This window comes from Phoxinus phoxinus (genome assembly GCF_949152265.1).
Source record: "Phoxinus phoxinus genome assembly, chromosome: 20".
In the NCBI taxonomy this organism is placed as follows: Eukaryota; Metazoa; Chordata; class Actinopteri; order Cypriniformes; family Leuciscidae; genus Phoxinus; species Phoxinus phoxinus.
In genome coordinates, this window is record NC_136895.1 from 5167089 (window position 1) to 5183827 (window position 16739).

General features: G+C 39.6%; 1 protein-coding gene across 1 annotated transcript in view; it reads right to left on the minus strand.

The window, feature by feature from the left end:
- Positions 1-80: 80 nt before the first annotated feature.
- The window catches only part of map1sa (microtubule-associated protein 1Sa), a 28018-nt gene continuing 11359 nt past the window's right edge, over positions 81-16739 (minus strand). Inside the window, exons 3-7 of the mRNA XM_079594066.1 lie at positions 8557-8639; positions 5702-5842; positions 2379-5559; positions 1764-1960; positions 81-1580 (exon numbers count right to left, since the gene is read on the minus strand). Coding sequence (XP_079450192.1) covers positions 1425-1580; positions 1764-1960; positions 2379-5559; positions 5702-5842; positions 8557-8639 — 3758 coding nt within the window. The 3' untranslated portion in view covers positions 81-1424. The remainder of the gene's footprint in view (positions 1581-1763; positions 1961-2378; positions 5560-5701; positions 5843-8556; positions 8640-16739) is intronic.

Below are 16739 nucleotides of genomic sequence, written 5' to 3' on the forward strand. Positions count from 1 at the left end.
ACTTTTTATTTGTCTGTTTTTTTGAGGATTTTTTTTGAGCCCTCACATCACTGCAAAGAAAAAAGAAAAACACACACACACAAAGTAGTCATTTATAATTTATCAACTTTATTTGACATTTGAAAATATGCTTACATTTTGGAATCCCTTAATGAAATATTTAAGCCTGTTAGTGACATTAGCACACACTTGCTATATTTATTTTTGGCTGTTTTTTTCCTTTCAAGGAAAAAAAAAAAAATCTAAAACATAGTACTTGTACCTCATAAAAATCGTTTTATCGGCTCAGAAAGGAAAACAGTCAAAGTGCAATTTTAAAAAGGTAACGCATAAACTGTCCCACTAACGGCTTTATAAAGAACCAAACTAAGAAAAACGTGTTTTAATTGTGTTCTGGAGAGGCCCTTTCCATCAAATATTTTATTTCTCAGAAAGTATTGCAGCCATTGCTGTGACAATGTGCACATCGGTTGAGCTGTCTACTACATGACATTCAACAAAAACAAGGTGAACAGCAAAAAGTATTCACGATTCAAATGACATGCTGCTTTAGTGTTAGTAGAAGATGGCAGAACAAGGCATTCATCTTTGTATACATATAACGTTTCTCCTTCAAAAGGAGCCGAGACAAGGGACAAAAAAGCAGAGTATTTTCCACTCTCAATAAATGCAGAACTAATATGTCACCTGGCTTTCACTACATATGTGTTCCCACGAAAATAATCTCTACTTTCCTACATAGTGTTTGCAATAAAATAGAACCTTACATTTAGAAACCACACTTTCCATTGAACATTTTAATCTGAAAATCAGCATTTGGTACAAAGTACTGCTCTATTATCTTAGTGAAATGTTTATCGAGATGGTATAGCTTCATTTTTGTTCATTTATTGACGAAGGTGGTTCAGTTTTGTTACACAAAACAGATTTTAATTGCCCTAATTCCAACAAACTTGTTAAAGGTCCCACGGATACACGTCGCCCCTGCTGTGCACGATTCAGCGCAGACATATCAAGTTTTAACCTGGATATTTAACTCTATTCTACCATAGTTTTCCAAGGGGCATCTAAACTGTGCAAAATATATGTAGGACCATGAGCTGGTAACATCTAGATTTCAACATGCAAGATATCCACACGATGCAATGAATTACATAAAATAACATAACTGCTAAAAATAGCCATAACAAATAAATGGCGATATTGTATACCCTGTTTACACAGAATCCATAACACTTTAATAAGCAGCAAGTGTATATGTTAAATTACAGATAAAACTTCATTGCTGATGAACTGAACCGAAACGCTTCATGGTAAACAAGGTAAAATGTGTGAGGAAATTAAGAGGCATCATTTTGCACATTATTTTGAGTGAACGAGAAGTGCTCTAGTGACAGGCATGGGGTGTGACTCTTTAGGTGTCTTTAAAACTCCACTTTGCATGCTGGGAAGGTCTCGTCCTGCATGGCGACAGTGCTGTTGCTTCCAAGTACTGTGATTGACAGATCTCGCTGCCGTTCATGGGTTTCCTGGTACCAGCTGTGCATCGTCACTGAATCAAACGTGGGGATCAAAGTCACCTGTAAGTGAACGGAAAAACGATTCATTAGTAAAACAGTAAATCTGACTCAAACTTTGCCAAAACTATCCCTTTAAACCAGCCATACACCTGGATAAACAATGCTAGAGATTATTCAGAAGGTTCTGGTTTTTCTGCACCTTGAGCTTGGGTAAGACGATGAATAAATAAAACATCAAGTTACCTGAACATCTGGCCAGGATGCTTTGCCCTCTAAAAGAGAGTCGAGAATAGATCTCATGACTGTTTTCTTGTGCGGCTCATCTCCACTAATTATATAGCAGGAGGAACGGAGGCGCCGGAAAAACTCCACATCGACAGTGGAAGCTGCTGGGCCAGAGGGCAAATATGCCAAGTCCAAACAGACTGCATTGGCAGAACCTGCAAGGAGAGGCAATAACATTACGCACAACTGGACGTGTATAACCGTATGGTTGCAGCAGTGGTATATAGAGACACAACCTATTAGGGAATCCAAGGGTATTGCTAAAAATCACACAATTAATCAAACAATTATTCATCCCTCACTAATTGACTAATCCAGGGGTCCTCAACTCTAGCCCTCAATATCCACTTTCCTGCTCCAACCTTGATCAAACTCACATACCTGCAACTTTCTACTAATCCTGAAGACATTGATTAGCCTGTTCATGCGTGTTTGATTAGGTTGGAGCTAAACTCTGCAGGAAAGTGGACTTCGAGGGCCATTGTCGAGAATCCCTGGATTGGTCAAATGTCCCGCCCGATCCCCAATACATGAACAATTAATTTATTTCTGGAAGAAACCATGAGCACTCACTGGATGAGGACTTAGAAAGCCCTGGTCTAGATCCGCTGGTAGCATTGCGGGATGCAGGCCTGGTGTCCAGACTGGACATGGCCCGAAAAGTTCCACTGGTAGACACCGGAGCACCCGTCTTTGCCTTCCCACTTTGTGCCATGTTTGCAGAGGCAGTCTTTGAGGACACAGTTGCTATCTTTTTGGTCTTCGACGTAACATTCTTGGAAGGTCTACCCTGAGCCTCAGCCTCTGGGTCGGCCATGCAGGCACCAGGCTGGGGTGGCAGCGGTGGTAAATCCTTCATTGGGGCAGGCGGAGGGTCTTCAGAGACACGCTGGGAATTGTGGTGTATCGAATGAGTGCTAGGATGGTCATGAGGATGGTGGGGTGGAAAGATGTCACTAGCTTCCTCCTCAGAGTCCAAGTCCTCAGTAATAGAGGGACACTCTTCAGTGGCTGGTGGCGCATCAGAATCAGAAACCGAGATGAGAGAGACACTGACGGAGGACGTCGTCGTCTCCTGACCTTCCACTGACTGATGATCACTACTACTGCACTGGTTCGGCTCTTGAGAGTGGTCAGGACTTGGGGCAACAACCTCACAGGACAGTCCCTGCTGGTTCTCTGGAGATTTGTGATGCTGAAACTCACAAGGTGAAACCAGACATAGATCAACATCATGTGGAAGGATGTCAATCTGTGGCCCAAAGAGGTGATTCTCCGATTCATCATATGTGTGGTGACTATTATGAGATGTTTTTAAATCCATTTTTGGGTCGCGGTCTGCTAAATGTCCATTAGTGTATGCCAAATTACCAATCTCCTCCTGTGAATGACAAACAGGCACTTGTTCAAAGGATAACGAATCATCTACTTCAGTGGAGTGTGGAGAGCCAACTTCCGCAGGGAAGGAAGTGAAGCTAGGAGAGGCATCGGGTAGAGTATCTTTAAGTGAAGTAGAGGAGAGAAAGCTTGGTTGTCTATCTTGTGATGATATGGAGCTGTTTTCAAGATTGCTTCTCGAACAACCGGTCATCGAGTTCTTGCAGAATACCATCTGACTGTCTTCAAAACCGAGACCGGACGCCCGGATACCTGCCTTACAATCTTCGCCAGAGACCTGAGAAGCATTATTCTTCACAGAGTTCGTGGGAGAAACTAACTCGAGGGTTTTTTCGTCCAAGCTTGTACAGACATCCTCTTTGGGACGTCCATCAAGCTCTGTCGGAGTGAGATCCAAGTTTACACTTCTCTCACTCTTCGGAGTCTGTGTAAGTGGGGAGGAGGGTCCAATAGAAATGTTTGAGCCGCCATCCATACTCCGAAACTTCTCTGGACTTTCGTCAGTACCTTTTTTAGAGCCATTCACCTGCACATTGTCGCCAGAGGCACATTCAGTTCTTGAGCTTAGATTATTGCCTTCAACATCCTGCAATTGTTCGTTCTCCATTTTCAACTTTTCCAATTGTGCTGTAACATCCTCAGGTGTAGATGTCTTTGGCCGGTCTGCACTTACTGCACTTGAGGATTTCAGATTGTCAGGCTCTTTTTTGTCTGGCTTTGGCTTCCCTTTGGGTAAAGGATCCTTTTTAGGGACCATCAAATCTTTCTTTAGTGAGCCATTCTTGACAACTGACTTTCTAGACTCCGCATTGCCTGGCAAATGTCCAGTGACTTTCTTAACATCCTTACCAAGAGGTTTTGTAGTTTTTTTGTCTTCTGGTTTGACCTCTTTCTTAACGTCTTTTTTCACCTCAGGTTTAATATCTTTCTTGAGCTTTGCACCGAGATCTTTTTTCAAGGGTTCTTTCTTTTTCTCTACATTCTCATCCTTCTTTGCAATACTTGTCGGTGGCCGTTCCTCTTTCTTCCTAACTTCCCTCTTTTCATCTTTAGCAGGTTCTTTCTTAGTCACTTGCTTTTCAGGTTTAGATGGTCTTTGTTTCACATCATCTTTTGGCTTTGCTTTTTCCTCACCCTCTTTCCCTTCTTTTGGAACGGTGTCATTAGTGGATTTGGTCTTTGTTTTAGTGTCTTGCTTTTTCAACTCTACTCTGCTTACCTTGTCTTTGAGTAAGGCACTACCAGGTCGAGATTCTTTGGAAATACTCTTAAGACTTTCCTTGCTCCCAGCATGCTTTGGCTGTTTATCCAACTTTGGTGTCTCAAGGTCCTTCAAACTAACTACTGGGTGTTTGAGAAACTCTAGATGCTTTAGTCTCTCTAAACCTTCAAATATCTTGGATTCTGGAGTGCACCCGGGAAACAGAACCCGAATTATCTTTTCTTGAGGATTAGCTGGATGCCAAACCAACAGGGCACATATCGAGACCATACAGTCTAGCGGGATTTCTGAGGTTTTTATGTTTGGAGTGCTAGCAGGCCAAGTTTGCAAAAACGCATCAAGTTCTTTGCTACCTTTGACTGGATTGAGTACATAAAGATCTAGGCGACCTACACCCATCTTCTGGAAAAGAATCACCGGCTCGATAGCCGGCCCAGCAGAGCGACTGAGCTGCTCTGGAAAAATTGACAACCTTTCTAAATGCTGTAATGTTAGGGCAACTTGATCACAACTTCGAAGGACCCTGGGGTCAGTCTGCAATGTTTTGAGTCTTTCAGAAGCATTAAAAAATACAACTCCTATTTCTGGCGATATCAGATTCTTCTGCCAGTCTTCATTGCTCTGCGATCCAGCGGACTCCTCTTCTTCTTGTTGCTCAGCCAATTTTCTGTGAAGTAGGCTGTTCATGCCAGGAAGATTATCCACACCAACATGGGTGAGCAATACAGAGTCGACTCGGTCTAGATGTCTCACCAGTTTCCAAAAACAGGATCGAGTATCAGACCCCCCATTGACCAAGACATTGAAACCATTGACCGCAAAGAAGGCACAGTCACCTCTTCCTCCTGGAAACACATAGCAGCAGGGACGGGACAGTTTCAGGAAGCCCACTGTACTGGGCGGCACAAGGAGATCAAAAGGCGACTGAGCTTCAAGAGACTCTGACAGATACTCTGTGAACTCCTGAAGGCCCTCCATCTCTGGTAGCACTAATGGAGGGTTGGTTTTAATTTCTATATAATCTTGCAAATTATGCTTTTCTAATTGAGAAGTTTTCCACATCCCAGATTCTGGACAGCTCAGAGTTAGGCTGGCTTTCTGAGTAGGGTCTGCAGAGCTCAGAAGATCTCCAATCTGTGTAGGAAAAAAACCAAAAAACAATTAGAAGACAGTATAATAATATTAATTGGAGGGAATTCATTTGTTTTTGTGTATTTTAATAGCAAAAGAGTACAATAACTACACAACTAGCTTGTTTGACAAACCGCTGACTGACCTCTTCATCTGTAAATATCTGGATAAAGTCATTTAGTGAAAAAGACCCAATTTGCAACTCAAGGTCTCCAGTATCTTCAACACATTGTCCAGCAAGAATTAGCAGCTTATGAAGAGACGTATCAGAAACGAGCCGACGGACCTATGAAAATAAAGACCAGCATTAAAATGGGCAACAAAATGATGGTTAAACTTAAATATTATTGGGGTATAAGCAAGCTAACGTTAAAAGAAGAGGCATTAAAAGAAGACACTTGGCTGCTGCTCTGGATAGCAAATATCAAGAGCAAATATAACTGGACAAGGTAATTCAAGAAATGCATCAACATCTCCCTGTGTTTACAAGGTCTAACGTTGGGTAAACACCAGTCAAATAGCTTTCGTACATTTATCAGGAAATAACTGCAGTGGCCAGTGGACAGGAACTGAGGGTTTATACTGAGGAATTATACAGCAAAACCAATATTTAACCGTTTAAATGTAAGAAAATCAATTATATCATAAAAGCAAACATTACCCTGTCTTTGATTTAGGGTTGGGTAATTTAGCTTTAAAAAAAAATCTTTATATTTGCACTTACATTTATTTACTAAACAAACGATTTTATCCAAAGAGATAATCAAATGAGGAATACAAAAAGCAATTAATCTTAAGGGGGAAATAAAGTGAGAAGTGTTGAAAGTTTCAAACATCTAGAATAGTACAAACAGTACTAGTGATTTAGCAGTATTTTGATGCCATTCAACATATATTTTTTTTATTCAGAAGCAAAAAATTTAACAGTGCAGCATAATACATTAATATTTTTTGTTAAATATTGCTGTTTATGAAAATTATCTGGCAGGGACTTCCATGCACATGATTTCAACAACAAATTATTGAATCAATGTTTTGGCTTCTGAGGTTTATATCAAAGAATCTCTCTCAATGTTAACAACTTCAAACTCTAAAATATTTGCGATTCCTTCACAGTCTTGCGACTCACATGTCCTTTTTGAGAATTGATTTGCCCAATAAAAAGATTAACATCAAAGCGATATTCACAATGTTGCTAAGTTTTATATTAGCAGCCCTACTTCAGGTAAACTAGTTATTAGGGCTGATGAATACAAATTAGAATATTCTTTGAATTAAAAATTAAAATTTTCGGTGCGTCAAGAGGCGTGCGAGACATGATGACGTAACTGACACGGTTTGTTTTTGTTAGCTTATCCAGTATACAGCGCGGTGCGGCTGCGTTGTTCAGTTGAAAAATGCCGGAAAAAGGCTCCCATCTGATGAAAACCTTCTCAGTTGGTGTCAAAAATCATGAAACGACAAACTTGACCAAACCTGCACATCAGTCAGAGCTGAGCGTGTGTTTTCATCGGCTTAAACATTGCCAACAAAAAGCACTCACTGCAGAACATGGAGCATATTTTTATCCCAAATAAAAGTTTGTGTTTACATAATATATGTGTGTGTACTGTGTAAAATTATTTTGCATGTATATATTTAACAAAAATGTGTTCTTTATATATAAAATATTTATATTTATATATCATAGAAATTATATAAAAATATATATGCAGTATATAAATGCCAATATTTCTCAAATATATACATGCATGTGTGTGTATTTATATACAAAATAACTGTGCACACACACATATTATGTAAACAAACGTTTATTTTGGATGCGATTAATCGTTTCACAGCGCTAGCAGAACAAGTTGAGCGTCTGGTGTTTTTGACGAACAATATGTAGAAGTGGACTGTTTCTGAATGGCAGTTTGCTATTTTGTATTCATGTAGTAACGTTACATTACGCAGTGTGTTGAAGCGTGTTTTCTCAGTGTTACTGATGCACATACACTGTTTTATGCACTATTGTAACCTAATTTCCCTTGCATGGACATTAAGGAAATTATATTTTATTTAAGAACACGTTTCAAAAGTTAAGGCACTTTAAAAAGTGAATGTCATTTAATTTCAATAAAAGATGTGATGCTTGATTTGGTTTACATTTGCTTATTGCGCTCACTTGCACCCTCTTGTGGGCATAGGAGACAATACAGTACTTTTTCCTCTTAAAAGGTACACTGTGTAGGAATTTCTCCCATCTAGCGGTTAAATTATATTTTGCACTCAAACGAATAGTGCTCTCTAGCGCCTCGCTATTTTAAATGCGTGTTGCAACTACGGTAGCCGTTATGTGCCAAGAAGCTCTGACAACAAGTCTTCCAATAGCACTGCATCGAGTTTTCTTTCGGGTGATGAGGTTCGTTACTTCAAACAAACTGCAACTCGCCACACAACGAACAAACGAATGTCACAGTGAATCACAGACTGTAAAACGCATCTCCTGTGGCTCGGCATGAGTATGATCCTGTGTTATGAAGTACCGTGCAGTGCGTCCGGGACAGTGACAAGCGCCTCTCGCTGATCTACTTGTCCATCTCGGCTGGTTTCAGTCACGTGACGCTGGCTCTGAACGAAAACGCGTTGAGGTAGGCTAGTGCTTTTTGTCCACCTCTGCTATTATAGTTTTTGAAAATGGCGGAACGACATGGAAGCCTCTGTGGACTTACCCGTCCAATGTAAATAAAGATACGAAATTCTTCACTTATGAGGATAATCAGATCATTGGCAGAGGTAATTTTACACCAATGAGGACATATTTATGAAAAAAAACATTGATTTCAGCTAATAAAATACTTAAACTACACAGTGTACCTTTAATATAGAATTTTTCTAATATTTAAGAAAGAAATTTGAATTTAGCTTTTCAGCCACTTTGACAACCCTACTAGTTATGCGAAGTGTGTGATGATATATTAGTGTGTTGCAAACCACACAAAGCACTTAGACACTCACCTCTGAACAAACCAAATCATGAGATGGGTTAACGATCACCTGGGTCTCGAGCACATCCCCGCTGTGCTGCAGTGTCTTCTGGCCTGCGGATGGAGACAGAGATCTTTTAAAACCTTAGTCCATGAACAACACTAGGTCATTATTTTAATTTAGTAAGTACAGATACAGACAGTGGCCACAGCACAGTGACAAAAATGGCTTTTTTCAAACACTATTTGCAATTTAATGTAAATATCAGACAGTCTATGAGCTCGTACACATTGATCTATGGTGCTGGTAACACAAGTTTGAAGATTTCCTGATCCGAATAGTGCAAAGTCCACAAACACAGCAGCGTATGCGGTATCATCATGCGGATTTATTGCTCTAGATGAAAGGTTCTACTTCACTTCCTCAAACTTTAGTTTTTCATGCCAACAAAATCATTTGGAGGCTGTGGATTAGGAAGTACAGGACAGTACAGGGGTCAGAAAAAGGATGTTTAAGACTTCAGCTGCATGACATGTTCCTGTCTTTTCCACAAACAATGAGCAAACGTGAGCCGAAGGTAATTCTAGCCTTGTGCTCGGCACCATGACGAATCGAAAACACATGGTAGGAAGCTTCTCCTTCCTTCCTGTAGCAGACGCTGAGCTATGACAACATCTTTGCAGCCTCTATCAGTCAACAGACAAATTGAGAAAGCATATCTAGGTCTGCAGAATAATAACAAATGAAAGCGGAGGCGCTGGGGCCGCTCAACACTACAGGTGTGGGTGCTTTAAATTAAAAGTTAAAGGATGCAACCAGGGCTATTATCAGGAGCTAAACATATTAAAAACATTTGTGTGAACTGAAAGAATGCAGACAATACAATCTAAATACAAATAAACCCCAAATTTAGAAATGTTGCCTTGGCAATAAACTGAAATAAGTTGAAGCACTAAAATTATTACCTGGAAATAAATTAAAACCGAAATAAAAAATGTATCCCATTCCCAATTAGCAAAATTAAATACAATGACAAAAAGCCCATAACGAAATGACTAAATATTAGATTTTCTTAAATAGATAGATATTGAGCCGCTCGGTACGAGGCTTTCGGTTCGGTACACGTTACAAACCGAACAATTCGTTGGACCATTTTTCCTGCTGGTGCGACCACATTTTTGTCCAAATTTAAATACTTATTTTTAAATACTATATATATTAAATATTTATATATAATAACACATTATACATACAGTATATACATGCAAATATTTCTTAGATGGCATGTATATATAATTTATATTATAAATATTTAATATATATATAAAAAAAAAATTCTTAAATATATGCATGCGCGTGTGTGTGTGTGTGTATTTATAAATACAAATTAATAATAATTTCACAGCCCTAATATGTTGTAAACTTATTACTCATCTCTTTTTTTACAGTGTAAAATTAGTAGTTTGAAAACTTCAATTTTAAAATATTAAAACGTATTCTTGAAACGTATTCTTGAATACTTCTAGGCTTATTCAAAGTTTGAATTCTGGTGCAAAGTGCCAAAGCAAATCCATATTTCAGTTAGAAATCAAGGTTATGAATATGGATCTGCAGAAGTCGTGTCTCACTACTGTGTTTGTTGTTGTTTACCGGAATGATAAAACTCCAGCGAAGCTTTCCTCGACTACCTTCACCATATCTTTGGTCTTATCTTACAGCGATTATGCTGTGGCTGCCCTTCCCCCGTCATTACAAACGACCGCAGCGCAGACCGCCGCATCTGCGACTGTGACTGCTCTTCACAACAGACACATGTGGCCGATGACAGCAAATGGAAATAACAGCACTATTCATGTTGTGTATGGGACGTGATCAGAAGTATTGGGGCTCGGATAAGAACATGCCTCCAGCTGGTCCTGTTCTCTGTCATTTGTGTAAATAGGGGTGAGGGGTTTAATCTGATCCATCTGGTGCTGGCTTTCACAACATACCGGTGGGACCGGCTGCTCTACAGTGGAACTAGTCAAACTATTGAGAGAGGAAAAAAAAAAAGTAGTTACTAATGGGGTTGTTAATACACTACATGTACAAAAGTATTGGGACACACCTCTAAATTATTGAATTCATGCGTTTCACGTAGGGCTGTAAACCCAAAATAAAAGTTTGTGTTTACATAATAATAATATATACGTGTGTGTGTATTGTGTATAATTATTTTGTATATATAAATAAACACAAATGCATGTATATATTTGAGAAATATTTGCATTTATATACTGCATATATATTTTTATATAATTTATATTATATATAAATTAGGGCTGTCAAAAGATTAATCGCGATTAATCACATCCAAAATAAAAGTTTGTGTTTACATAATATGTGTGTATACTGTGTAGAATTATTATGTATAAATACACACACATTCATGTATATATTTAAGGAATAATTGCATTTACTGTAAATGTATACTGTATATACATTTATATAATTTATATTATATATAAATATAACCAATTTTTCTTTAATATATACATGATTGTGTGCGTTTTTATATATATAAATAATTCTACACAGTACACACACGTATATTATGTAAACACAAACTTTTATTTTGGATGCGATTAATCGCGATTAATCTTTTGACAGCCCTAATATAAATATAACTTTTATATATAAATAAATAAATTTTTCTTAAATATATACATGCATGTGTGTATATTTATATATACAAAATAATTATACACAGTACACACACATATATTATGTAAACACAAACTTTTATTTTGGATGCGATTAATCGCGATTAATCGTTTACAGCCCTAGCCTCAAGTCTATAAAATCGAACACCTAGCCATGCAGTCTGCATTTACAAACATTTGTGAAAAAAATGGGTCGTTCTGAAGAGCTCAGTGACCTCAAGCGTGAGCTGTCAAGTGTGATTGGATGCCAGCTTTGCAATAAGTCATCCTTGACATTTCATCCCTGCTAGATATTTCTCGCTCAACTGTTAGTGATTTTATTGGAAAGTGGAAGCGTTAAAGAACAGCAGCAACTCGGCCACAATGCAGAAGACCATTTAAAGAAGTCACCGAGCGAAAGACACTGAGAGCCGACTCGTTTACACCGTCAGTGAAATGTGACCCGGTTCAGATTTTTTGCTCATATGTGACACAGATCTGATGTATTCTATGACCCTGTAAACAGGAAAAAAACGCATAAATTCGGATATTTCGAGATCCGTTTCAGGCCTCGTTCATATGTGGAAGTAAATCAGATATGTGCCAGTAAATCAGATATGTGCCATGTGACTCATGTAAACAGGCAGATCGGATTTTCTGAGGCATTACGTCTCCGCGGTTTAATGACGAGAGAAACCCCGACTCGCATCTGCAAAGGGACGGATGGCCCGGCGACACAAGGAGAGGAATGTGGACAACCGTGGACAACATATCAAAGGTTGGCTTGCTCATCCTAAAATTTCGGACCCACTGCTCCTCGTTAAAGCCCGCCACGATACGCTCCCGCCAGTCCTGAGATCTCTCTCGCACACAATAACTGAAGCATGCGCAGGCTGCAATGATGACGGCCCTCCTCCTCCGCCTCAAAATCATATCGCAAAGCTAGCATCAGGCATATTTCGCGTTCGTCCATCTGTGCCAGAACCCCTTTAAAGGACAATTCGACGAAAAATTAACCTAAGGGTAATTAACACATGGTTACCGATTCGATCGTTCTCTGGGATGTGTTTTCATGATAATCGAATTTAAAGAGTTTTATCTCTAAAAACTGATTAGCTTATAACGCTAGTATATGGGGCATTGAATACAAGTAAAAAGAAATCTCTAGTTAATACCACCAAATTCTCAAAACAGCCTCACACGTTGCGTATACAGGCAGGAGCCATCTTTGGAAAACAGTCTCGACCAGTCGAGCCACGAACGCCGGGCTACGTGAGTTTAACTGTGATTTAAACCTATCGACCAGCTCACGTAGCACGGCGTTCGTGGCTCGACTGGTCGAGACCGTTTTCCAAAGATGGCTCCTGCCTTTATACGCGACGTCTTTATAAAGTATCTTCTTATTAAACTGTCTGTACACTTACACCGTTCTCAATGCTTCGGTTTGCATGTAGGGACCCTCATTATGCTACCGTGTTAGTGTGAGGCTATTTTGAGCCGTGTTAGTGGTATTAACTAGCGATTTCTTTTTACTTACTCTATGCCCCATATACTAGCGTTATAAGCTAATCAGTTTAATAAAACGCTTTACATTCGATTATCATGAAAACACGATCGACTCGGTAACCATGTGTTAATTACCCAAGGTTAATTTTTCGTCAGAATTGTCCTTTAAGCATGAGTTTCAGATACAGTAGTATGCCAAGTGTAAACACGATTCGGATATGGGTCACAATTGAAAGAACGTGTTAACGGACAGTAAAAAACAAAAAACAGATATTAGGCAACAAATCAGAATTGGGCATCAAGACCTGCAGTGTAAACAAGGCCATAGTGTGTAAAAGTCTCCAACAGACTCCACAGCTGTTACACACATCCACTGGCATTAATATCAGCACATAAACTGCGCGGCGGGAGCTTCACGGAGTGGGTTTCTATGGCCGAGCAGCTACATGCAAGCCTCACATCACAAAGCATGGGATGCAGTGGTGTAAAGCACAGCGCTTCGGGACTCGAGCAGTGAAAACCCATTCTGTAGAGTGACGAATAATGCGTCCCTGTGTGACAGTCTGACGGACGAGTCTGGGTTTGACTGCATTGTGCCAACTGTAATGCTTGATGGAGGGGGGGTTATGGTGCGGGGCTGTTTCTCAGGGACTGGGCTCGGCTTCAGCATACCAAGACATATTGGATAATGCTATGCTTCCAACTTTTTGTGAACAGTTTGGGGAAGGCCATTTTCTATTCCGCTCCAGTGCACAAAACAAGGTCCATAAAGACATGTGTGGGTGGTAGGGGTGTAACGGTACGTGTATTCGTACCGGACCATTTCGGTACAGCACTTTCGGTACGGTGCACATGTGCACCGAATGCAATCTTTCACGTAAATTAGGCTAGTTTTGTGTGCGGAACATGCGTCAATTCCGAGTTTCCACACGAACATATTAAGTGTCGGAAGTCTCCGCGTTGCACTGATTAAATCTGATTAATCGTTTTTTGTGATTCAAATACATGTAAAATATTACCATAACATCTGTCTTCCTGTGTGCGGAAATTTGTTTATGTTGCTGTGACAACGAAACACGTGCAAGCGCGCCTGTGTTAAGAGTGCTGATGCGCTCATCTGTGGACATTTCCGAATGCCTTTCTGTTAAAAGTGGGCTTTCCACACAAACAAACGTACATGTGTCATTAGTATGAGAAAAAAAAATAGGATTTTAACTCGGGTCGGCTCGGACATAAATATCGCATAAATAAAGATCACCTCATACACAGCACACTCGCTTTAGCCCAGCCTCTCGCTAGCTAGCGTCACGGCCAATATTGGTTTGAGAGTATGTTATTTAGTGGAGAACTTTGCAGCAGTATTTTATTTCTTATTCTTTTTTTATTTTATATATTTTCTATTTATTAGCCTATATTTTATTAAAAAAAGTGTGTTTAAAAAAGTGTAAACAAATTGTTAAAAAAAAGTTTATAGTAAACAACCAGCAGTTTAATGTTTTGCATTTCTTTCCCTTACTGTACCGAAAATTAACCGAACCGTGACTTTAAAACCGAGGTATGTACCGAACCGTGATTTTTGCGTACCGTTACACCCCTAGTGGGTGAGTTTGGTGTGGAGGAACTGACTGGCCTGCACTGAGCCCTGACCTCAACCCCATCCAACAGCTTTGGGATGAACTGCAACGGAGATTACGAGACAGGCCACACATGCTCTACTGGATTAAATGAAGAAAAAAGAAATCCCTTGTGGAAAGCCTTCCCAGAAGAGTGGGAGCTGTTATAGCTAAAAAGGGGGAACAGCTCCATATAAATGCCTGTGTATTTTGAATGCAATGCCCTGTTGCTGTAATCATCAGGTGTCCCCTAAAACTGTGGTTCCCAACAGGGGGGTCGCGGCCCACAAGGGGGCCTCAGCGAGCTCTGTGGGGGGTTGCGTCATATTTTGAAAAGTCCTTAACTTTTTTCTGTTCAAAATTTACAAAATGTATATAATGAGCGAGTTCATCATGAATCCATTTTCCAATCCGTGGTTTTGTCTTATCCTGAACCACTATGGTACTCCTATAATAAGTGTTTACATTGGGACTATTTTACACGGGTTCGGATGCGGAGTAACCCAGTGCCTGCGTGACTCCTCATAGACGTACACAGAGAGAGAAGTAGTTCCGGCTACAATGTTCTTCCAAAAGACGCATTATTCTGTTAATAAACGCACATTTATTATCGCTCGCTATAGCGCCAAAAGCGTCAAAAATAAAGCCTCACAAATAACATGCAAGTATTGAGGCCCCAGACAGCAGTCATTTAGTAATAGCCTACTCTTTTTTTTTTTTTTACCTACACACCAGTGTGAATATTTTTGTTAATAGGGACAATTTATAGGCTACTCCTAGGCTTATGTTTTTAAATTACAAAGCGCCTACTGATGTTTTTGTTATTGTATTTTCAATATTATAGGCTATTATTTGTGCATAAACATATCTGGTTATAATAAACATACCGTTTGTTTGAAAACAACATATTTTAACATATATTTAATCCTTGCTGCAAGCTTACAAGAGCGATAATATCATTAAATGTGAAGGGGGGTCCTAAAATATTTTCTTGGGAAAAAGGGGGTCTCAGACAAAAAAAGGTTGGGAACCACTGGACTAAAAGGTGTCTTTTAGACAATCAAATAATATAGTTAAAGGAAGATCTCAATCAGCATGGCAGCATTAAACTTGAACACAAACTAATAAAAGTAAAAACACAACCTACATACAAAAAAAAAAAAAAAGTGGTTTATTTTTCTCCAAAGAACACATGAACAATACCATAAAATAAAGACAGTAAAACGCTACAATCGGACTTTGAGCACTAAGTATATTGATTTCTGTTAAATGTTACTTAGTTAACAAAAATACAACTTGAAAATAAATATTTTCTCTAGATTGAGAGTTTTGTCTCTTTGGTCTTGGGTAAAAAGAACCCAAATATCTATCAGATGGGAACTCACGAGGGACAAAAACACTCACTAATGGGGTCCAATATAAACATGTTTTATAATTCAATACCATATAGACAGCACTGTGGATATAAATCCGTTTCCAGGCACAGGATAAAACAGCTCGAGAAGAGATAGACTGACATTCCTGAACAGCTGCTCAATGATTCGTCAGGATTAGTCAGCATATGTGCCTGGAAATGACTGGGACAGTTCATGTACCAGTCCCATTCAGCAGGGACGCAAGAATATAAAACATTGTGTGAGAGATGCTGCCAATGTCTTCAGGGACGTACAGACAGGAGACGGTGGTAATGAAGTGTCCCGAACGCTTCAACAGTGCCTTCATTGTACAAGCCCAATCAAAACACTGAAAGCTCGAGCTCCCTGTGATCTAGAAGGCACAAACGAATTATTATTAATTCTTAAACGACACAAAGACAAATGTTTCGGTGTATTTGTGCATCAGTGAAAGGCTGTGTTGTTCTGGGCACAGATATAGACGGGTCCCTCGAGCGGATTCCTCTGTGAGGTGACGTTCACGAAAGAACAGTTCGAGCCGGAGGGGAAGTTCAGATCAGGGAGACTCTTTTACATGCGGTATAACATCCAACACAGGGTACGAACACACGTCTCATCTCAGGGGCTGTTTACACAACACCGTTTTCAGCAAAAAACTGAAAACTTGATGCGTTTTGGTCGTTCATTTACACGACAGCAGCGTTTTGGAGACCTGAACCTGCAAACTTTGAAAACGTGTTTTCAAATGATACCGTTATCGTCTCTGTGTAAACTACAAACACATGAATCTGTGAAAACGCTGACGTCATGCGCATGTGTATCACGTGTTCAGTCACACATAATACAACAAAGTAACATCGCCACCTACTGGCCTGGCATGAATAATACAGCCTTTTCAGTCGTTTTCACGGATCCGTGTGAACGGGGATAGTTGACGACGTTGTCGTCTGTAGCCTACGTGAAAAATGCAAAGGAAAGACGTTCCCATTTTTAGTACATTGATGTAAAATAAGGCTACG